Here is a 25,515-nt window from a genome sequence, read left to right on the forward strand (position 1 = left end):
TTCTTATTCATCTGTTGTTATTATTTACAATGTGTTTTCTGACCTGTCAAACACTGTTCAAATAAAACATGAAACAGGAAAGCTGCATATGCTTGCATAAAGTAAACTTAGACAGGTTATCAGTTAAATTTTACCAATAGGGAAAAAAGGTGTATGGACAAAAATGTGATGTGTACAGATGTGCAGCAGACACCAAAATGATCTTCTGTCAAATAGGTATCAAAAAGATGCTTAAAAATTACAGTATCAGCAAGAACTTGATTTGCTTGCATCGGTTTAATGACATCAAAGTGCAGAGCTGAAAACACAACTCACAGTAATGCATAGGTCATGAATACATGTTTGTGCAATAAAGATGTAAATATATATTTATATAATCTTATATACTTGTTCTATTAACAAAGCATTCACCTTTCTATATGTATTAGAGTAATACACACAGTCACAGTCAATGTATACATTTGCTACGGCCACCAGTATTGGTGTGCCGTCAGGTTTCTGGGTGGCATTCTGTTAGGACTTTGTGTGGGGGAGATTGCATGTGTGGGTTCAGCTGTGGCTGTTTCTGAGTCTCTCCAGGAACCCCAGCTGCTGGTCATTCCAACTAACGACTCAGGAGTTGACAACCTGCACTGCAACCTTGTTCTCCCCGCCTCCTGACCTTCCTGATTGAGCCACCCTCCAGCTCCCCTCCACCTCCAACTAACCGGACACAGCCCTCACCACACCTGCAGACTAATTGTCTGCAACCATTTTCTAAGTCTGGGTGGCTGGTATCTGTGACCAGTCTGCACTGGTGCCTCTGTGAGTGATTTATTTGTATTTCCGTGTTTCGGTCGGTAGATAGTTGTGGCGGGTTCGTGTTTCTGTTGGCAGCTGCTACTTTGGTGTGGAGCCTACAGTCTCAAGTAGAGACTGAGGCTCCAGGTAGCAGTCCACCAACTTAGTGAAGAAGCTACTCGGTGTTTAGAGTCTTTGTGAACTGTGCAATCAGTGAGTGTGAGGCACCAGTTTGTTTTTGTTTTTTTTGTTCGTTTTGTGCATGATTATTTGTTTTTGTTACTTGTGGTGGGTGTTGCTGATGTACTTATGTTAGGCTAGGGAGTTTAGTTACTTTGTTTGTGTTTAGATAGTTTAGAAACTCTGTTAGCCTTCATTTGGTTTTATTCTGTTCTTTGATTTAGCAACACTCACCAGTCTTGTGTTCTTTATCACTTTTATGTTCCTTTTGCCACTAAGCTATAAATCCCTTCTACCTGAACCAATAACATCTAGTTATTTTGTTGCATCCAGCCAACCCCTAGAGGTTGGATGGTAATAAAATTCAAGTTTAAATTGAGGGTTTTAGATGTGGCATTATTATTGAAATTATTAATCTTACATCTTCAGTACTTTCAGATACAGGTCAGGTGACAAACTGCATATTTAATTGGTTGGCTTGCCCAAATTATGAAAACAAACAAAATTCTATTTGAAGTTTATAGTATCTAGTCAGTGCAGGTTGGATTTTACATAACTAGATTTTTAAAAGTAATTCTTTTGCAAATGTACATATACAGACATACAAGTGGGTGACAGATTAGAGGAAAAACCAATGTATAATGCCTCAGTAAGATGTTTGATTGCTACTTGCTTCAATGCACCTTTGCATTGATTTCTTTAAGTTTGTGCAATTCTACTGGAGGGATGGATTAACATTTTTCTAAATATGTTCCCTTATTTGGTGTTCTGATGATGGTGGTGGACTAACCCTGAATAACACCTCAGTCTAGAATCTTGCAAAGGTGTTCAATTTGTCACCTGTCTTCATATTCAAAGTCAAATTCACATCTGAGGACACCACAGCTTTGGTTGAACTCTCCTTCTCTATAATCTCTCAATACACACATTAAATAAAACATTCATGTGACAGTAACACATTGAGGGGACACTTTTTATGCTTGAGAGGTGGTGGAGGTAAGTGAAAAATTACAGACACTAAGAAGTCTTTGTACATCAGAATTTTTTTTTTAAAATTAACAGTGCACAGTCCAGTTCATGTTGTGTTTATTGCAGCAGAGTGAGGTTTGCTGAAGACTCAGCGAGACATCATTCGCACAAACTCTGTAGAAAGAAAGAATGGGTTGTTATTGTTGGTTAAAGACTAGTGTAACTGTTACACGATGTTCTATTTCTTTGTCCCTTAGTCTCTGAACAGATGTTGGTTAGCTTGATTTTTTTTTCCCACCAGCACTGCTACCTGCATCCTATCATGTCTTATTTTTGAAATTGCATTGTTTTTGAAGGAAGATAATCCTTTAGTACCAGATTTTTTTTAATGCCTATTTCTTCCTGTCTCTATAACTTCTATATTTTCCACTTTAGCTTCTTTATGTGAAGCACAATTCATTCACCTTCAAAGTCCACCTGTCCGTCTCCATTAAGGTCCACATCTCGCAGGATCTCGTCAATCTCGCGGTGGTTGAGCTGCTCGCCCATAAGCTTCTTCATGGCTTCCCTAAGCTCCGCAAGGCTGATCTGACCATCGCCATCGGAGTCAAACTGTAAGACAGAATGGATAGAGTTGAGGAAAAAAGAACATGTGAAAAGCACAAAAGAGAAATGAATTGGAGCTAATATGTTTAGGATACTCTAGAAGCACTTGCATGGGTGGTATATATGGCTAAAAATGAACTGCACTGTTATATTCCCTACCTCTCTGAAGGCGTCCCTTAACTCCTTGACTCCAATCATGTCTGCAGTCTCAGCCAGCATCTTGGGGCCCATCAATTCTACAAAGTCCTCAAAATCCACTCTGCCACCACCTAAAGGACATGAAAGTAAGGGTGCACAGGGAAAAATGATCTTTCCTGTGTCTTTAAAAAACATGCAAATGATAAACCACATATGAACAAAGTACCATGAGAGTAAGGCACAACCTGCGTCTTCCACTAAGATTAAGTTCCATTACAAATTTAAAGTCCATAATGTGTTGACAAAACTGTATATTACTTTGAAAGGGTAATCACTAACTTTGGAACTTCTGTCAACAACTCTGATGCAGCTCTCCACTGAACTGTAGATGTTTTTGTCTGTGCAGGACTCACAGATCTGCTGGCTGAGCTCTATGAGTTCCATCTCGGTGGGCATGTATCCCATAGTCCTCATGCACTCGCCCAGGTCCTTACAGCTGATGAAGCCGTCCTTGTCTTTGTCAAACTCCCTGAATGCCTCACGCAGCTCTGCAGGTAAAAGAGAAGAGAGATTTGTTGCTGGTGTGTAAATGTGTATAAAATCTGCAAAGGTTTTGTGTAATAATGGCATGTTTGTGCCCAAAAATCAGAGAATCAACTTGCTTTGTTTTGGGGCCACTTTTGGTAAAAGGCCAGGAGGGCAGGGGACAGTTAATAAATTATAATTTTTTCATCATTTATCAGGTAAAATAGACAAAAATTAAAAGACCCATAATCCATCTTTATTTGAAATTTTGTATTACAAATATTGTGAACATTTAATATATGAAATATCTAAAATAACAAAAAAATCCTACAATGAAACAATTTGTTTTTATTGTGACTTTGAAAATGTTGGGTGGGCCACATTTGACATGCTCATAGTGAATTGAGTAACACTGTTATAGGTGCTGTTAATTTTAGTGACCCTACACCAGATCCAGAAATCTTTTTCATACCACTAGAAAATTATTCAAATAATCTTAAATAATCATTCCCAAATTATCTAATATTTGCCTAAAATGGCACTATGAAAAGGTCTTATGAACAATTACAGTAAATAAAATAAGGAATGTCAGGAAAGCAAGGTAACAAAATGAAGCATCCTTTATAAAGAGGTAGTAAGCTACAAATTATTCTGTGGAATTCAACAAAATTTCTTTAAAAATCTGCATATGGAAAGGGAAATGAATGCACTTTTATGCATCTGTTTTTTTTTTTTTTTTTCAGTCAGTGACAGTTAAATCATTGTGGACGAGTGTGCAAATGGCAGAAAAGTGCAAAAAAATGTTGGAAATGTGATGAAAAAATGGCCCCCATAACTGTTTTATGTACTGATTTGTGATAGTTTACAGTGTCCTTATTGCAGACAGGTTTAATATTTTTAATCTTCCAAAGTTTAACGCTTCATGTTCTGGTTGATTCATTTGCTTTTACATAATTTTTTTTTACCTTATCCAAGCACCAAACACCAAAAATTGCTTCAACTTTTTTTTCAATGCACAATTTGAAAATGCATATAAAAAAGAACAGACTGTGCACACAATAATGCTTCATAGGTCAGTTATAAGCCACAGATCACTGACTGGGACAAGAGTTTGAAGGAAAACTTAACTCCTTATACATATTAAAGTGTCTTCATGGACACTGGGAAGAGTTTTTACATATAGAAGTAAATAGTGAGGCGTTTGAGAGAGGAATGTCACTGAGCTTAGTGTCAGTTATAAGTCTGAACATGAAAAATATTTGTGAAGAAAGTAATCTTACCAAAATTCTGTAGCAAACTCCTCATCTATGCTTGAGTTTGGGACTCTAGGCTATTTTAGCTGCTCGTAGTATACCATTAAATCTAATTTTTTAATCATTTTTTTTAGTCTGACAGAAAAGTCAATCTGATTGTGTAAGAGTTCAAATTGTAATCATCTCTTAATCAAGTCAGTTTCTATGCCAGCATTACAGTGTTTATGCTTTTTTTTCTTACCAAATGCATTGCGTTTCCAATTTTTTAAAAAAGAAGAAATAAATAAAAAAATCACAAGTCATTATGACTGCGTATTCCATTTATAAACTACAAATTAGATCCCAGTGAAGTGTGAAAAAGTGTGAGTCAGGCCTGAGGACGGACAGAAGAGTTGAACTGAGCTACAACTGTGATGAATAATCTTTTCCTTTGAAAAATAATCCTTCACTTTGATCTTTCATAGTTTAAGAAAAAGAAGAAGAATGAAAAAGCAGCAAAATCAGGAATTCCTGAATGTCTCTAAATGTTGCACTGTACAGTAAAGCACAAATTTTCACAGTCAAACAGCAGGTTTGTAAGGAAGGCTGTTTAGGAGGACAAGAAGGTGACAGATTGAGGATTTGGATTAGGCTTTTCATATCTCCGTACCTTCCATTTCTTCTGGTCGTAGATCTCTGTCCTGTAGACATGAAGAGAAATGAACAGTCAGTCAGGTTACACTTTCACTCTGTGCATCTCCTTCTATTTCAGGCACAATGACAAAAATGCTGTTAATATTTTGGCTTCTACTCCTCTCAGGCCTGTGAAGCTTTTTGCTTTTTTTTTTGTTCCATGTTCATCGGCTTGAACAGAGATTCTATTACAGGATTATTTGGTTTTTGATCTGACTGACCCATAACCCTTTGAGTCAATCTGCTTCACAATCTCGTGTCCAATCTCTTTCTGCCCCTGCTGGTAGAGAAAGTCTGCCGTGCATATGTTCCAAAGTGACTGGAAAAAGACTGGGAGATGCACAATGATAAAGAGTCTCTTTGGCCTCTTCCTTGCACATACAAAAAGTTGATAATATTCTGAGAAAGCAACAAATGTGACTCGAAATTATGGCCTAAAATGCCCAAGTTAAACAGTGACACTAGCACACCCCAAGCCCCACACTCTAGAGTCAATGCTGAGTTAGCTGCAGGGAGTGTTGGCATGGATAAGAGGTGACGCCGGGGTAAGTGTGCTCACGGCGTGTTCAGTGAGGCTCTGACATCAGCAGCAGGAATAATACAGGCCTGGATTAGAGGATGCAGGGGAGAGAACAGTGGCAGGGAGATTACAGCAGTAAATTGTATTACAATTCACAAAGGCTTATCAGTTTTTCATTTCTCTATCTGCAGTTGATTTTTTTTCTATTTTTTATTTTTCATTTGCATCTGCAGTCCGTCCGGCTTTGGTGATTGAATGAACATTAATGCACCTGCACAGACCTAACCAACACATGTGCCACTTTTGTTCAGGCACAGAGACGGAGAAGTGACTCTTCTAGTTCCAGTTTTGTTCTGTTTACTTTCAGTCCCCAACTACAAGAAGCACTGATCCCTTTCAAAGACAACAGAAAAGCATCCAGAAATTCTGCTTTGCAACAAAAGTAAGGTACAAAAAGATCACCAAATATGGTGAACATGAAAGCTGGATGCATAGTGTACACTTTGCAGGGAACATTTATTCTAAAGGGTAATTTTAGGAACAAAGAGTATTGCGAGTGATTAATAACCAGTGTCAGTCTCACCCTGTCTATCTCATAGACTAATCTGTGAACTATGTTGAGGAATATCCTCACTTTCTTCTTTTAGTGACTTTAAGTAAGATCAGAAACGTATTCTTCAATATCAGGGCTGTGGTAACTCCAAAAACACGCTACTAACTAGATTTATTAAAATATAACATTTTAAATATTGCTCACAGTGGCAGCATGTGGACTTGATTACATTAGAACATTACAGCAGCATGCTAACATTTGCTGCTAAATACATATAGCACTGCTGAGTTTTTGAGAATGTTGCTTTATTTTGCATTTGGCCATAAATTAAAGTATATTGGAGTGTAATGATGGACAAAGTATTCAGATCCTATAATTAAGCAAAGGTATAAATATAGCTATATGTAAAAATGTTAAAAGTTTAGGTCCTGCCTAAAAAAATGTACTTGAATAAGTTTTAGCAGTACAATGTAGTTAAAATGTTAAAATTAAAGTGCTGGTTTGGTATGTTTGACTTCATCATCAATGTTCTGATACACAAATCTGTTATCAGTTTTTATAGTATTTGATTTTTGTTGAGATATTGGATCATTTGAACGTTTGTTGAAATCAAACCATGTGAGAAGTGTAGAGGGAAAAGTCAGTATTTGGAGGAGCTGCTAACAACTAAAATGTAAGCCGACTACACACTGCTTCTGTAAAATGTCAACAAAAAATTAAAAACCTGTTTGATCTTTAACAATATGTTGCATTTAAAAGCTTGGTATAGTATCAATTGTAGCAAAATCTTCATCTTAAAAGTAATGAAAGCTGTTAAACAAATGTAGTAGAGTAGGAAGTACAACATGTCCCTCTAAAGTGGCATAAAATACTCAAGTAAAGTACACGCCCTCAAAGTAGTACTTAAGTTCACTATTTCAGGAAATGTTCTTAGCTGCCTTCCACCACTATTAGATTGCAGAGAAAAGATGCTACTTCTGTCTCTTTGAACCACTTTCACATTACAAATAGCTGCTTGCTGTATTATTAATATCAAACACTTTGATTATAGCTGCTTTAAAATGAGCATTTTATCATAAAGTTGGTCAAATTGTTCTACTGTTCCAAAGGAGATGCACTGAAATGCATCTAAAGTGTAATACATGTGGTCAACTACAGAATACAGTAAAAGAAGTGTGTAGTGTCCATTCAAAAATTCATTCATGTTACCCGTTAGTCTTATATTTCTCCTCCACACTCAGCCAAAGGTCATCCACTGTCTAAGAAGCCTGCAGCTCAGTAACTGCATCACTCTTCTAATGGCTCTTTTTAATTAGCAGCACCATCAGGAAATAATTGTTACTGATCTCTGCCATCACCACCTTATATACGCAAGACATCTATTTGAAATAAGTGTTGCACATTATACCATAGCACCATTAGACGGTTGAATTTATGATCTAAATTACAATCTGGACAAATTGTGCGGCCACGTAATCTCTTTTTACAGATCAGAACTCCTATGGGGCACATTGTACGGGTGAGTATAGATCCTAGAAATGCTATAATGCCGGTCTTTTTTCTTCTTCTGTGCAAACACAAAGGTTTGTAATACAGCTGTGCACATGTGATATGAAGGTATGTAGGACTGATGAGAGGTCGAAAGACTGAACTCATCATTGGAGGAAATGGGAGGAGCTGAGATGATCTTCCATTGCGCATGTTGGGGCAGCACAAAGACGGATGGATGGCAAGATTCATGAGAGGTTTTCGCAATGTCACCTCCCGCTCTAATGTGTAATTGTGAGTGTGGATACATACAAGCTGGCTCTGTGCGAAGCCCTGTCTGAGGAAGATACAAGCGGGGCCCACTATGTTGTGCAGCATGTTGCAGTTCTTAACCAGAGCGCACAGGGGCTCCTCGAACTCGCGCTCGCTGCCTCCTTCCTCCTCGTCCTCTGTGTCCACCTCCTCTGGACCACCCAGGCCCCCCAGCATGGCGGCGGCCAGTGGGGTGCCGCTTCGTTCTGTGGGCCCCTTAGAGGATAGGAACCAACCGGATTATGAAACAAAACTGACTAATTCACACATTTTTTTTTTGCACTACTTCACAAATCTGAGTGCCTCTTGTGTCCTGTAACATGTTCACAGCTCTAAGGTAACTTTCTCTTCTGCTAATCCGTTCACTCAGATGAATTTCTCGATTAAATGTCTCCTTACCTTTAACCTTTTACTGTTCTTTTTAGAAGCCTTGTTGATGTTTCCCATCACCCTGCCCTCTTGTTCCTGTCTCCCCACCCTCCTTCTTCGTCCCAGGTTTCTTCTCTTTCCCCCTTTCTCTGTTCAAATGCCACATTGAAGTCCAAAATCCGTACTAGATCCAGTGCATCAACACCCAGCAAGGCGAAGGCAAATGTGTCCACTTGCACCACCACTACTAAAAGCGACTCCTTTCTACCGCACGTGCTACAATCCAAGATCCTTTTGGTCCAGAGGGAGGTAAGCTAAGTATATGGTGCCGCATTAAGCTCCTACAGGTTGCCGGAGGCTGCCATAACGAGCTATGAGATGTTTAGTGTGATATGATGGGGAAACGGCAGCAGGGTGATGGGAGATTGACGGTGCTGGGTCATATCTGGGCTGAAACAACCTGCTGCCACCAGACTCTGGCTCTGATTGCATGACTCGACCACTTTCTCTCTTCCCTTTTCCCATCTCTCGCTCTCCCTCACACCACACACACACACACACACACACACACACACACACACCCTATTTTTTTCCAGTTCATCTGTCACCCCGTCTCGCCTCAAGTGAGCCCTTGAATTTGGACCAACTTAATCTAATCCATCCCGCCCACCTTCCCCTCTCTGCCTCTGAAACATCGCGCTTATGGTCTCAAAATGACTAGTTTGCCAAAAACTCAGGGTGTTTATGTGTGTGTGTGTGTGTGAGAATGAGGAAAAAGGGGGAGAGAGAGAGGAAAAAAGGGGGAGGGGATGATAGAATTATGGATGGAGAGTTGGCCGCCTGTTTAATCCCTGGCATTTCAGATTAGAGTGAGAGAGCGCTATGTTGACAAGCCATGGGAGTACAGGGGCTTGAAGAGTAAGAAACAGACGAGTAATACTTATATTGCTCAGCCTCTTTGCATGGTACAAAGAAAAGCACACAGTACAAAAAGTAACTTGTGAAAGATAATAAAAAATGAAAGCAATGTGAGCAGGAATGCATCAGAAATTACAAATGACTGATCTCTGCTGGATAATATTGTCATAAGTTCAAATTCAAAAATTTGACAAGTATATAAAGCGAAACTCAGATTTTCTTAATTAATAGAAATCTTTAATCATTATTTAGGCAAATACCATGAAATTGCATTAACACTCTGAACCTGAAGTAGCATTTTTTTTACTAGTACATATTTATACCCTAAAGCTGATTTTTGACTGAGATATAAAGTCCTGCATCTGTATGGAAACAGCACAACCATGGTTAGAAATAGAGAGAGCTTAAACATGTCTTTTGTGTAGTATGACACAGTTATAATGCCATAAAATATATTTTAAAAAGAATAAACTGAAAGCTGAAGTTTTTATTATTTATTTTACAATTATTGAAAAACCATGAAGTCAACATGTACAGCATTTTCCCCAGTGCCCAGAGGAGTTATCAATATACGATAGACATTTTACTACTTACTTTATTATTTTCCTCACATATTTATCTCCTTTCTTGTCAACACAGCCTGAAGTTCAGCTCAGTTCAGCTAAAAAAATAAAACCCTGAATTATTGTTGTGTAACTGTTGGTTGCAGCAGAGTCACTAATAACTTTACAGTCGTGCTGTGGAGTACCGATTTTTTTTTTTTTTTTTTTTTTTTTTTTTTTTTTTGTTCTTAACTGCAAATTATTTCTTTATGATGGGTTTTAAAAAATTAGACAAGTATGTAGTGATTTCAAAGACATATCACAATTCTGAGTTCCTGCAGTTGGTTGATTTTGGCCGAGATTGTCAGAAAGTTGAACATCTGATTCTTGCTGATTTTACAGTTTCTCGTTCTCAGAAATAATCTGATCTGAGTAGTTTTTATAAATAGATAAAATTTAAAAAAGTGAAAATGGTTTTACAAAGCCACTGGTGTTCAGAGGGTTAAAGTTGGTGCCCAGTGTATACTTCTGATGGAATAAAAGTGTTTAATGAGCTTTTAAACCATAAAATGCACATGTGTAACAATATTATATAATCTAAACTGTATTATAAACTTCTCACTCATAAAATATTGATTCTATTGAAGATTCAACTTGTAGAATTGTATTTATATTATATTTTAATTATTGCATCACCTCAAAATTTTTTACAGTTTTATTTTATTGTTTGTTTTGTTCTCTTTTGCTGTTTATTAATATATTTATTATCATTATATGTATTATAATTGTTTTAGTTGTAGCAATATTTTTTAATCCTTGTTTTTATATTTTAATCAAAATTTTCTTTTTCCTTCTTTGGTTATGGCATTTTTGGTGCTTTTATTGTTTTATCTGGTGGTGTTGTATTGATTTATTTTGACAAAGGTGATATATATATATATATACATACATATAAAGTTGTGCCTCTGATTGTTATCTTTTAAACTTTTGTTGTAACATTGCATTTTAGTAGAAATAGTTTGGTCATAGGAGAGTGTAAATTTGTGCAATTCTGTTCCCTACGGTGTTGATATTCATAAAACTATGTGGGAAAAGTAAAGAGGGGTCATCACTAGCCACAAAAGACGGTCTCCAGCAAAAGCTGCCCCACTATATTACTTCTCTGAAATTTAAAGCCATCAGATCAGATCTCAGGCTTGTTTGTACTCTGAATGAATGCTGCCTTCCACTATTCAGCACATTAAAAATGGAATGAATTACAAATGATCGATTAAATTGTATATCTCATCCCACTGGTCAATTTTAAGCTTTTAACTTCAAATCTACTCAATGGTGTCTGTGCTTTTTGCTATGCTGCGTTATGCTCTTTATCTGTATCAGTGAGATTACCTGATAAAATAAATATTAGAAAAACAAAGGTTTATATATGAATCCATCAGATGGAACCAAAGAAGGAGAAAGGTCTTTCTAATGTAACAACCTGCAAAATGCAGATAGTTAAAAGATGTGTTTTATAATATATATGAGTATAACTAGTGAGAACTAGGTTGTCATGATTCTTTTATTGTATAATGTTCTACTTACTAAGGCAATCGTTAGCCAAATAGCATATTTGCCCAAGTCATTTTTTGGCCAAATATGACTTAGGCAACTATGCTATTAGGCTAAAAATGTATTTTCAAGGTGTTTGAGTGATGTATATGTAAACCAATAGAGTTTCCGGTAAAGCTGCACTATTAGCCAATCAAAACGGTACAACATCAGAGCTATGTTGGAGAAAGAGGGAGAGAAGACTGGCGGTTGAAGAGACGATTAGTGGGGAAAATCAAGTTTAATGTCGAGGTGATTAAAAGTTGTAGACCTGCATACTTTAGGTATTGGCACAGCTAGTATTTAGCAAATTTCTGTCTTGTGTAACTTGCAGTTTAGCGTCTCACGCTACCGAAGTTCAAAGTGAAGTGCAGCTAGGCTCGTCGCTAGCCGTGGTTATTGTTTTTCTTACTACCTTGAAAAAGTCTAGGCGTGGACTCAAACGTGGACATGTAAGCACGTATTGATATCAGAGACAGTTAGTTATAAACACCAGCCGCCACTTTCATTAAGGAGGACCGGGAGAGCTGAGGACTTCGCTAGAGGACCGTGCATGCTAATTAGCCTGTTGCTACTGCTGTGAGGAGGGACCCCGCCGCTGAACTAGCGTGGACACATGGACTACAAGTGTTGCATCTCGCCTGTTACTGCTGCTGCTTCATCTTCACCATCAACTCTTCAGACCTGCTTTGCATCATGGAGTCGTGAGTGAGAGGAGCCTTTTTTTTCTGAGGCACAGAGAGGGTGGTTTGCCTTATTAAAAGATCAGAGGAGTATTTGTTTTATTTGTGTGTCAAGTAAGGGCCCCAACGATAAGCATAAAACCCAAGCGCTTGGTAACATTGTGAACACACCCACACACAAACTGAACGTTTAAAACTGTCTTACTGTACACATACACACATGAGCATTGAATACTGGTTAAGACTGTTCTGTTAAATATTAAATCTGTTATGTAAGTTATTTGATTGACCTGCATAATTTCTTATTTGACATTATTAATGTTCTAGACATTTATTTGTTTTCTGGGGAAATACAATTGGAGCTCATAGATGTGAGTTAAGTAGTTCCACAGTGGAGGCACCGCGCTCTTATTGTTCTTTGTAGAATTTTGACTGTTATAATAACATATTCTTAAACAAGGGGATTATTTTCCTTAAAAATTCTAACAAACTCTTTTCTCCTTTCCTTCCTTCTTTTCAACCATCTGTTTTTCTTATTTCACTCTTAAAATACTGTGAGAAATAGAAATGCTGATTCTGTTGTCTCTCTGAAACTGCATGTGATGCTAAATTTAGTCCAGCAAATGCTGGTGTTGAAAATGTATTTTTTAAATAATTATTTTTATATATAACCAAGTGTATATTATTACAAATCCCCACATTAAAACTGTTGTTTTAATCTCTTTTTATGGTGCAAACATTCATATATGTACATATACTCTACATAATATTCTGCTTGTTTTTGCTTATTTTTGCTTCCAGTTGGGCAGTGCTGTATGTGTACCAGAGATTAGTGCAGCATAAGTAAGGCCAATGCTGAGCGCCTGCAGCTCTAATCCGCTGTGGTCAATTTAGGAGAACTAGCACATTTTTTGTGTCTTTTTGCATTTTTTCAATATCTGTTCAAAACCTCTCACTTCTTCCATCTGTTTCCTGAGCATCTGACCATTTATATTTTGTTTGACATATTCCTGCACATTGAACATTTTTGCCTAAGCTTGTCATTTCTACAGGCAACCTTCTGGCTTTATGTGTATCTGCACAATTTCTTACTATAAACTAAATTTCTAAAAATGTTTCCTTTCACAAGACAGATCTATGCAGTTTCTGATTTATGTAGTGCTTTTGCAGGATTTAAGATTAATTTTTGAGCAGTTGTTTCATACTTGACACTCTTAGCATGTCGCCAGCAGAGTGCAGCAAAGCTCCGTTTGTTGATAACAGAAAGGTAAACATGTTAACATCCCTGGTGATGTACATGCACTACCACCAGGTGTCAGACTCATGCCTTTCCATGTACGTGTCACTATTAAAGAATCATTTGTGTGCTTTTGGAGACCACAAGAAGCATAAGCATGAAGTAGAGCTGCAGCAGAGTGTGACGGTTAGTGTGTAAATGAGAACGTTCAAAGCACAACTCTTTCCACTTTTGCAGACAACAGACACGATTCTCCTGCTAACCTTGCAGAAAGTTCTTTCACTGAGCTGGGGGGAACTTACATATGTCATTGTGAATCTCTTAAACGGAGAGAGCATAGAAAAACCACAATGTCTCTGTTATATAACAGTATGTGTCTTAGACCAGTGATCCAGCTGGACACCCGACAGATTAGCAAAGGGAAGCCTCAGCCTTTTAATGGGCTTTTCCCGGTACTGCTTTCTTGTATATATTTTACATGCATGCACAGAACGCTTGAGATTAACTGGAACAACGGCTTCAGATAGTGGACATCTGCAGATGCAGAATGATCAAATGCAGCAAATGTACACAGAAAAAGATGCAGCTTTTGATTGAATAAGACAAAAAAAAGAGAGAGAGAAAAGCTCTGACATCCCCGCTTTAATCAAAAGCCCGGTGTGAACACAAAGCTCCTCACCCATAAAACCTAAAACAGAGCAGCTGGGTGAGAAATTGTGCTCCATCCCTCGACAACAGCAAGCACAGCAGATGCCTGAAAGACAAGGATAGAAGATAGGCCAGCAGAAAATCCGGCACTGGGGCAGTAAACAACATGGTGGATACCTTCCAAAAGCCAGGATTTTTTTCATGCCACGCTCTGCTAGCAGCTTTAGTGCAGGTCAGGTCAAGCATTTTTGGCTGAGACGGGGGAGGCTACCATGTGTTTTTGCTTGACTGCATATGCATGATGACACACAAACACAAATTTAGCTGTTGTCATATGAAGCAAATAGATTGAGTTACCAATTGAACTGTGCAGATGCTAAATTCTACTAGCAATGAAGATTGAAACAGAATCAAACACAGTTTTGCAGTCATCCTTATATTATGGCTGTGCACCAGTTACGGCCTGCATAGTATCACTATCATCAAAGCGGTTCAATCTGCATCTCCTACAAGGCTGCTCCTGTAATCCTGGTGCATTAAAGTCTGGTAATGTAGTATACTAAGCTTGTTTGATGAAGAGCTCATCCCTTCATTCAGTCTTTGTCTGGATATTTCACAGCATACCATCCAGAAACATCCAGTGATACCTTCTGACCTTAAACGTGACATAATCTCTCTGGCAAATGAACTTATGCAACATATATGCAAAGATAACTAGACAAAATAAGTTGCAGGCTGAAGGGTCAAGTCGAGGTGAGTTTGCCCTGAACGCTTTGGAACAAAGATGGATTTGAGCTTTAATTCAAGCATGGTCCACTGCACATGTATTAAGGCTTAAATCACCTGTCAGATCCATAGGATAAACAATACAGCAGTGCTGACGGGTCACACAATGACTGAGTGAGATGTACACACACTACATTCTGAGTATTAATTATTTTAACTCTAATTTCAAAGCATAATTGTATAGAAAAAAATCACAATATAATGATAAAACCATGTCTGACTCCTCTATAACAGTGGTTCTCAACCCTGTTCCTCAGGACCCACTGTCCTGCATGGCTGTGTCCGAAATGGCATACTAATGTACTACTCATGCTAAGTGTGACGTCAAAATAAGTATGTAGTGCGTTCACATTAGATAGTATGAAGCGATTGAGTACGCGAGAAATACCCGGATGTATACTATTTCCGGAAAATTTTTAAGTATGCACGGTGACCACACTAGTCATACTCAACCGCTCCATAATGCTTTGCGAGCTACCCACCGAAATTGAAGCCTCCGCGGGATCTGTGGCCGGACCGGGGCGATATTTATTTTATTTTATGTGGTTAAGTAGTCATCCTAATCACCCCACAGATTTGAGAAATAGGCATTTTCTGACAACCGTTTTAAATTTGTCAGACGCCTCACAACGTGCTACTGAATGCTAGCAGCTAGTTGCAGCAGCTCGCTTTGCATACAGAACAAGTAGCAGCTACCTCCAGTAGCCTGCAACTACAATTGAAACAATTTGCATAATCTGGCTAATAACTGCATGAGGAGTGCCGGCTTGAAATTGCCACATTAATTATGCGACTGTTTGTTAGCGTAAAATCGACCTGAAGCCGGCATTCAGCCGAGATATTTTAAGCTGCTGTCCGGAGTTTCCGTTTGTTTTCAATTTATGTATCATTTTTTAACAAAGCTTAAATGTGTTAGTCTAGTTCGATACTATAATATGAAGTTAGTATAACGTGATATGAAAATTTATTCCTGAGCTCCGCCTTCCTCTCATAGACCCCCATGTTATTCCAAAAAGCGCCGGTTGCTGCCGACCAATCAAGTTCGAGCTTCAGCTTTGTCATGCTGTCAATCAACGGTTACGCGCACAGCAAGCAAGCCCATGCAGAGGTGGGCGAGCGACGCACTACGCAACCGCGCGCACATTTGTTTTGCTTGTGGAGGAGAGAGCATCAGGGATCAGCAACTTCCAGAAAAGTTACCAATCCCACGGCTTGTCAGGCCAAGAGACTGCAGGACGTTTTTTGGCTCGGGGTGCTCGCGTCGCTCCCCGACCACGGCCTCCATAGCCCGGCTGACGGCTTCGTTTAGATGCCCGACCTCTGGAGGAAGATGTTGGGGCGTCTGGGACATACTCTTCGTCAGAGGAGTCATGCAATTCTGAACTCTAGATAGAAATAAATAAACAATGTAACACATATACATGCGTAAATGCACTAAGTTTGATAAACAACGTCATCGAGAGGGATACACGAGTGTAATCACATATTGAAACTTTACTCGTTCGTCCTAGCAGATTCATGTTATTTTGGTATTTGGTCAAGTTAGACTCAATTACAGCATTCTAACGTAATTCCTTTATTATTTACTAAATGTACTAAATGTAGAAGAGTGGAAAACAGCAAAACAGGCAAGATGCTGCAGCACTCCGGGCACTCCTGTCAGGTACTCCGCGCGTGCACAAATAAAGGGGCGAAATCAGAGGGAGGGTGGGACCAACAGTGTTTTGGGAGACGCTGCGATTCAAACTCCGGACAGCAGCTTTAATAGCCATACTGCCGGTTTTTGTCGTCGGAGGTTTGAAATGCATTATGGGAAATGTGTGAACGGTTGGCATTCTAATCATACTTATAGTACGCAGTATACAGTATATACTCATTTAGTATGTAATATGTAGTACGTTAGTATGCCATTTCGGACACAGCCCATGTTTTAGATGCTTCCCTGCTCCAACACACCTGATTCAAATGATCAGCTCGTCATCAAGCCTCTGCAGAAGCCTGATGACGAGCTGATCATTTGAGTCAGGTGTGTTGGAGCAGGGAAGCATCTAAAACCTGCAGGACAGTGGGTCCTGAGGAACAGGGTTGAGAACCACTGCTCTATAAGATCCTGAAGATATCCAAGTCTTCTCGTAAAGCTGCTGTAATCAGTATTTTACACCAACAGTTTATCAAATCACAGTGGCTATAGTATGTATTCACCCTCTTGAAAGTGCTCTCCTTTTATTGCCTGTTACTACTGACTCATAGTCAGTTTGCTTGTAGTGTTCTTTGGTCTTTTTGTTGTAGCTATGGTCAGCAGAAACGATTTACCAGTGACCTTCTAAATACAGGTGTCTTTATATTACAATCACTGAGACGCATTCACTGCAAACATTACTTTGTAGAAATCTGTTTACGCTTTGACATGAAGGAGTGTTTTTAAGTAAATTATCTTAAAAAAAGGCAAAATAAATTGACCATGATTCAATATTGAAAAGAAATAAAAGTGAATACTTTTTGACATAACAAAAAACATTAAATATAAAAGAAAAAAATTTGTTGATTTATTTTAAATACAGGGTGACACAAAAAATGGAACTTTTTAACAATCCAGTTTAAAAAAAAAAAGGGTGATGGAAGAAAAATATTTTATTCTTAGTAATTGAAACCTTAAAACATGCCATTTAAGAAACAATGATCGAATTTTCATTTTTTAAAAATGACTTCCTGTAGATGGCGTCCTCCTGTACGAATGCATTCTTGAAATCTGCTTTTGAGATTCCTCATTGACTGCTGCAACATCTCAGCTGGGATACTGTGAATTTCATCCTAAATTCCGTTTTAACTCATCCAGAGTTCTTGGTCGAGTCGTGTACACTTTACTCTTGAGATAGCCCCAGGTAGATTTCAAGAATGCACTTGTACAGGAGGACGCCATCTACAGGAAGTAATTTTTAAAAAATGAAAATTCCATCATTGTTTCTTAAATGAAATGATTTAAGGTTTCAATTGCCATGAATAAAATACTTCCATCACTCTTGGTTTTATTGGATTGTTAAAAAGTTCCTGTTTTTGTCACCCTGTACTAAGTGCCCACAGATGTTAACATAGAAAAACATGTATACTGCACTACTACACTATTACACTACAGAGATTTTGCTACTTGGATATGTCTAGTTGTTTACATAATTGTGAACACTTGTGTAGTGAACTATTTTATGTCTTATGTTTTAATTAATTCACATTACTTACATTATTAGTGCAGCTTTGCGTAAAAGTGTATTTATCCCTGTGATAGCTTCAGGACCTTACACAGGAGTAAGATGTGATTTCATGATTATACTGCCATTTTTTTTCTTTTGTTAAAATTCACTGCATGATGTAAAAAATCAGTGATTGAAAATTCTCCTATATATCACCTTCTTCTGCAGTTCCCCTCAGTTCTATGATGCACTTCAATGTTCTTTAACTCATCGATTCACTTTTACAAATCACGACTTAAAAAAAAAAATCGCTGTAAAACATCTTCTCATATAAGATCACCAGCCAGCTCCATATTGTTGCTATTTTTGGTTTGTATTTTCTGGATATCTAAGAAGCAACTGTGGGGTTTCATGTTTGCTTTAACGTAAAGGAAAAAATGTGAAAACATGTCAGTGCTGCATTCATATTTCCACTCCCATAAAGTGTCAAAATGCCCAAGCAAGGAAACCAATAAAAGCTGAGTAACTGCATGTTTAAAGCTGCATCAAATCATTATTTTTACAACAAAAATATTTCTTAGCGAGAAACTGAAAAGCCTGTGGTCACAAACTCACAAAGAATTAAGTCCCAGCTCTACAGTTCCACTCACTTCTATGAAACTTTGTTGAATCTTTCAGCTAGTTGTTTTTATTTTATGTCCCTCTCTGTTTCAGTTTCCTTTTCACAGCTTTAAATAGCAGACAACTGGTTTCTAAAACCCCCCACATACTATCTGACAAAAACTGTTGAACAAAGTGAAGCATTTAGAAGCTAAAAAACAGGATATGGCAAGATTTATTGAAACATTGCAGCTGATTCCACATTCAGAATTGTTCAATTTAGTTTAAAATCTAAGCGTTTTTCAATTTGAGAGAGAGACAGATTGTTTAGCATCTTTTCGTAATAAGACGTATGTGTATGTACTACCCAGAAAAATACTGAATGATGTAAAGACCAGGAGATGCGACCGATATTAATCAAACTAAGCGTTACTTTACAACACCCTGATCAGATCAGAGTAACTGCGTCGACAGCCAGAGATGTTATGAAGAAAAAGTGTTCAGTTAGTGAGGGATTCCCATTTAACCTGACATCATTTTACAGACTACAGTCACATATGGCTGTCTGGATTGTCCCACATTCCCTGCTCTCATTCTCGCCCACCTACCCCACCAAAAGGAGGATAATGCCTTTTGCACCTGTCCACATTTTGTCTATGCATTTTTCTGTAATCTAAAAGTTATATTTGGGTTTCCTTGGCTGTCTTTGAGAACCAATAAGTTAGAGATTCTCTCCAAAAAACGTGGTTGAAGGTATAGACGGTCACAGACATGTCAGTGCTGCATGTCCATTATCTCTATGCATGAGTATAGAGCACAACTGTTGCTGCTCAGTCATTATGGTCCATCAACTAACCCATTTTTAAATCTGTCTAAAGCTGCTCTTGTTTTTATGACAATGGCCTCATTGCTCGGCATGCATTTTCTACAAGTACTGTTTTTCACACAAATTTATGCTTTAAAAGCTGTGAGGTGTAGAAGGTTTTTCTAAGTTTTATTTTTGAGTAGTGTTTTTAAAATCAGTACCTCGAGACATTTTAAGTCAAGCAATGCAGCTGTTCTTTCATTGGATCAGTGCAAGATTTTGCTGCTTTTGATTGTCTTGCACAAACTAATTCTAAACAAAGAAATCTGCTTGGACTACTGTAAATACGAACTTGTCCATTAAGTCACTCTGAAGCTCAAGCAGTTTCTGCTTGTTTGTTTGCTTTTGTCAGATTTTTGCTCACCGCAGGCTCATTTTTCACTGCATTATGACGTCCTGCACCTCTATGGAAACAAAATAAGCATGGCCAGAAGCATTAAAATATCGTCTGTCCTTTAGAACAAAGTTAGAATGCCATATATGAATAACAATGTTTTGTTATTATTTATTTCATTAAAAAATGAAAAAATTGAATCAACACGTAAAACTATTTTCGAAGTGAAAGTAAAGTTAACTCTACATACTACATATATTTAACTATTTAAATTTGAAGAATTTAAGAATTTTTGTCAAACGGCTGTTGAGTCACTAATGAATTTATAGTTGTGCCAGTAAGCAAAGATTTTTGTGTATATGTGTGTGTGTTACAGAGTTTACCTGGTGTGATGGATCCATTTATGCATATATTTAAATGAGACTCTTAGAGGAAAGTGATGTTGTTACAATATCACAATTTGAAACTTATCATGATTCATTTTCTTGATGAACTGCACACCTCACATTTATTTAGCAACCTTTAGAAAGTTGAAATCAGGCAGTTCTTCATGTTTTTCTGGAGTCATTTTCAATTCATAGTTCAGTGGCATGAGTAGTAAACTTTTAACTCAGCAGCACAAATCATGGACAGGTGAAAACTCTTGTTCTGTAATTTGGATAGTATCAATCTAGATTTCAGATTGTTTGAAAGCAAACAACTTCACAATTGACCTTGTCAGCCTTTCTTGACTCTACACAAACCCTGCGCTTGGGACAAATATTTACTGTGTAACTCCAATAACACAAAAAGCAAATGGAATACATGATTCAGCTAGAAGTGTATTATACTGAAATATACCTCTCGTTCAGAGAGAATGAGACCTACACACAGGAGAGAAAAGACAGAGCAGATAATACTGTGGGAAATAGATATTTACCACAAGTCCAACAACCTAAAGTGATTGACATGTTCGCTTGGATTTAAAAAAAAAATCACTTTTGCCATCTTTAACTATGTTCTAGGGCAACAGGATGTTAAATTTGCCCTGTGTCTTTAAAAAAATGTGACAATCAGTTTTTTGTTACAATAAACCTCATCTTGTTCCTCAGAAGTTTATCTTTTCTGCTGCAGTATTCACAGACTGTCTTGTTCTTTCACTCATTTAAGCTCTAATCTTCCTTTACGTCGCAATCAATCTCTACTGTCATTCTTTATGACATCCAGTCATTCATTGCGCTCTAGCTCTCACCCTCCCTCCTCCTTTCATTTTCTCATCATTCAGACCATCTGTTGCTGAGTGTATGGATGACTCATTTGAACAATGAGAACTGCAGGATAAAAAAGAATGGGAAAACACACTCTTTATTTTTTCTGAGCAGAGCCTTGATGAATTTTTTTGTGATTGTGAGTAAACGACACATGCGTCCTGAACTGGCTGCTGGGTAAGCGCTGTCACAGTTGTTAATACTGTCACTGCAATGCTTTCTGTTCTTGCTTTCTGTTCTTGCATGTTGGCAAATTTACTGATCAGCATTTACAGGAATGTTTGAAGCAATAGTTTCTTCATTTCAGATAGAACTAGACAAAGCATAATTCTCACTTATCTGACAACTGTTGAACATTTCATTCTAAATATAACCAACACTTGATCATATTGGAATGAAATAACCCTGCAGCAAAAAAGACAATCCCTTGCAGCCCTACAAAAGCCTTTTCCCCATACACCACCATTAAAAACACCTCCCAACACACTACCACAAGCAGGAACTGAATGAAGCCACAGGTGGCTGTCAGGTGGAGACACAAACTCTCTGGAACTGTTGTGAAGCTTTAAGTGATACCTAAATTGGCAACAACAGAATATGCAGCTGATGTCAACTTTTAATCTGGAGGCGGCATGGCTCAGTGGGTAGAGTGGCCGTCTTGTAACTGGAAGGTTGCCGGTTCGATCCTCGGCCCGTCATGCTCATGTCGAGGTGTCCCTGAGCAAGACACCGAACCCCTAATTGCTCCTGATGGGTTGTGGTTAGCACCTTGCATGGCAGCTCCCACCGTCAGTGTGTGAATGGGTAAATGTGACATATCATCATGTAAAGCGCTTTGGATAAAAGCGCTATATAAATACAACCATTTACCATTTAATCAACTATAAGCAAAAAAAAAAAACAAAACATCCCTACAGGTTGTTACAGCTGTCTTCTTCAGGCTCCTGTACATGCAGAGCGGAATGACTTCATGTAAATCTACTCATTTACACACCATTTGTATGCATGGGACAGACTACTGTGCAAAAACAGTACACACAGTTTTACTTTCATTTCCTGACTTTACAAACAAACTCTTTGTAGAGTGGAATTTATCTCCTGGGCCATCTGTGCCACACTCTGTCAGATTTGAGTGCACACAAATGTCGCAGTAGACAGACTGGTTGTTCCATATGCTAACATGCCGTATGGGGGGTCATAGGTCAAGATGTGAAGCTCTGATCATCTACTTGTAGAGTGATTATTCTGTACTTTTGTCTCACTGAGAACAAACAGTTCTCTGATGCACAATTAGAATTACTTACTCCTCTTTCATTTTCTGACTTACACAACCCTTCACTGCTGGACTCTGCATGATTTACGCTAGACAAAAAGCATAACTCAGCCTGAGATATGGGTCTCTTTTTGTAGTAAAAAGCTAAATATGTGTTCATCTCCATGCTCTTATATTTTTTTATACCTACATGATCACAAAAGGGTCACTTGTATCATGTGAGGACAGAATGGTTCACATTCCCGCACTCATCTTTGCTATATATCTTATATCTGTGGTCTAAAACTTAGATGTTGGTTGTACAGTTGTATTTGGCATTAATCAATTAAATAGTCTAATTCATACACGTTGCATTTGGTGGTCTCATGCGGTGCAAGATGAAGTTAAATAGAAGTAAAATCCTCATGTTAACAAAAAAAATAATTCTTATCAAAATTTGTATACTCAGTGCTTCACAATACTGAGAATATCTAATTTACTCTAAAACTTTTGCAAATTGACTTCCAATAACTACTCTAAAGCTTGAAATCTTTCCCAACTTTACTTTTCTTATGCAATATTAAGTTCCTTTCTGCATGACCAACACTTTTGCAGTGTGCAGGGAAATTGAGTTAATAAGCTCTAAACTGAATTCTAACAATACACTAGCCTAGCCGCGCTAGACAACCCACGGCAACGAATTTAATTCTCTGCCAGGGTGGGTCTAGTTACCCTCCATAAGGCTCGAGGCTGGATTCTCCTAAAACTGGCCGGACCAATCACCATGAAGTGTAGAGTCAGAAGGCGGGCGTAACTAAGTGACGACAGAGGCGCGACGATTCTGACAGAAACAACCGGCGCACAATAAACAGTTATCTTTCGACTCGGCTTTGGCCACAGCCCTTAAAGATTTGAAGCTAAAATTCAACTTGAAAGATAAACAAAGGACGGCGCTGAAGTGTTTCATTGAGAAGAAAGACGTATTTGGACTTATGCCGACGGGATATGGCAAATCCTTAATATACCAGTTGGCTCCGTGGCTCCGCTGGTTGGGAAGCTAATGGGACTTAGCCACACAATCCGCCGGTGCTCTCGGAACCACGTCAGCCTATTCGTTGCGTTGATTGGTTGTATACCTACCCAATTGCTTCAGAGGGATTTGATAGACAACCTTTTAGCCCGCCTCCCTCCCTGTCGAGCTTCCCTAGACCCTTGTGCCGTCAGAAACATGGGATCTAGCATGGCTAGGCTAACAATACACCTGTAACATATCTACTTCAGACATGGTTTCTGCAATATTAAGTGGTCTTATCTCGCTGCTGTTTGGAGTTTTCATTTTTCTGCTAAGTTTGCTTTTGAATAATTATTTGATGCTATAAAAGAACGTGCTTCCACATAACTAAGTGCTGAGACTGACTGCTGCTCTGAATAAACCAGTCACAGAGACACGTACAAGATTCAGGAATTGTACAGTTAAAGAACATTGTTACTTTTCTCAAACGTGTCATTCACGGTTTTATGTTCCCAAACCGCAGAATGTTCTGGGCAAAGTGATATTCTGAGAGAGCTGTGAGATATTTGAAATTTCTTTTGTGTTTAAGTTTGTGTTTTGTCTTTAGTGAAAGTATGGTATGCTATTGTTAGCAAGCTAAGAATGCAACCAATCTATGGGCTGAAATCATATGTAGGTAGCTAAACAGCTGCTAGTTGCTAGCAGTTATTTTAAAATAATTTAAGCAACAGTCCAAGGTAGATACAATTGTAGCAGGTGGACTATGGGAAGTTAAGGAGGTGTTTGATCGTATTTGGATGGCAAAGCTCATTTCTGTGATATTTTGGTTTCCCTTTTGTACAGTGAGAAAAAATGTTGTCCATCTCGATATACAGTCTATGACACAAGAACCACAAGGTGTTTTTACTCTCCAGTCCCAAGGGCAAAGTAAGGAGTGTGGTGCGCTGCAATTAGGGCTCGAAAAGAAGGATCGAGTAATAATTTAATATCTTGCATTTTTTTCAGCAAGCCAACCAACCCAACTAAGTTTGTCTCGTGGTATTTGCTCCAACAGACTTCTATTCAAAAAGTGTCAGTCTTTCATGAAATGCTTAGTTAATGAAATGTTTCCAAAAACCAGTATTATGTACTGGTTGTAATTTTTTTTTTTTTAAATTCACTAAATAAGGTGATATGGCACTTCAAAATTAGAGGTGTGACTCACTTAATTGTTCTGCAGTGATGAAATAGCTATTTGGAGTTGTAGTTTCCTCATTGGTTTCATTGAGTTTTAAGTCACTATTATGCTGCAGAATAAATTTGGGGCCAAACAGGAGCCTCCGTGCTGGTACTGCATGACAGATAAAAGAGCCAGGACAGTGCCTTTTTCAACATGCAGTGGTGGGTCAGCTAAGCATATACGCTCTTACACAAAGGCACCTGGGCTACACAACTTCCAGTGCAGTGTCCTACCTGTCCGAAGACAGAGTCCACAATGGGACGCAGCTTCCTCCTGTCTCCCTCCTGCAACCAGAGGTCGTCGGGTTCTCCCACAGGGGAGGACAGACTCAAGGTCTTGGCTTTGGGCTTTGGTGGCCTCTTGATACTGGCTGAACTCCATCGCCTAAATGATTCAATCTTCTTCTTAATGGAACCCTGGAGAACAAAGCATGAACAGAGACATCCGAATAGAAACGTTAGCTAGCTTGCAATGAAGATTATGGATTAATGACTAATTAAAATGAAATTGTAATTAGCTCTTCAACCTCAAATGCATTGAAATGCCTTAACAGAAAGGATATGGAAAAAGGCTTATGGTGAAGAAGCTGCAGCAACAAAGGTACAACTAAAAGCACACACACCTACTGCAGGTGAAAACACATCCACACAAGTATGGGTTTATTTAACCATACTTGTGTACCAGCTCAGAAAAGTTGCATTTGCTAAAGTCTTACAAAAAACAATCTAAAAGTTGGAACTGGCCTGTTTATTCTGTAACAAACACTGGCAAAACAAAAATTCTGGTTGAAAGTTGTAACTTAAATGGAGCCAACCAAACTCCACAACCACCACGTGGGGTTTGTTAGCGCATCAGTGGCAGGATTTAATATACTACAGTCCAGATTTTGGCATCTACATCCACTGACCTTTTTCACTAACTTCCCCTCTGACACCTCCACAGACGGTACGCGCTTCATGTCAGTCATCTTTGCAGAGCAGCTCGCATGCACAGAGACGTCCTCTTTCGCTCCGTGTTACGCTTTTGTCCACT

General features: G+C 38.4%; 1 protein-coding gene across 2 annotated transcripts; it reads right to left on the reverse strand.

Moving 5' to 3' along the window:
* cabp2a (calcium binding protein 2a) lies at positions 1–25,515 on the reverse strand. Of its 2 annotated transcripts, none has more exons than XM_051945139.1 (7): positions 25,391–25,515; positions 24,717–24,899; positions 5,101–5,131; positions 3,087–3,221; positions 2,695–2,804; positions 2,394–2,541; positions 1–2,103 (listed from the first exon to the last, which is right to left on the reverse strand). In XM_051945139.1, exons 1-7 carry the CDS (start codon positions 25,448–25,450, stop codon positions 2,078–2,080), a joined length of 693 nt encoding a protein of 230 aa, XP_051801099.1. In that variant the 5' UTR covers positions 25,451–25,515; the 3' UTR covers positions 1–2,077. The 2 variants fall into 2 exon arrangements, with proteins under 2 accessions (XP_051801099.1, XP_022053206.2); XM_022197514.2 differs by lacking the exons at positions 24,717–24,899; positions 25,391–25,515 and adding exons at positions 7,997–8,212; positions 8,396–8,882 and having other exon boundaries at positions 4–2,103.

This window comes from Acanthochromis polyacanthus, chromosome 3 (assembly GCF_021347895.1).
Source record: "Acanthochromis polyacanthus isolate Apoly-LR-REF ecotype Palm Island chromosome 3, KAUST_Apoly_ChrSc, whole genome shotgun sequence".
Lineage (NCBI taxonomy): Eukaryota > Metazoa > Chordata > Actinopteri > Pomacentridae > Acanthochromis > Acanthochromis polyacanthus.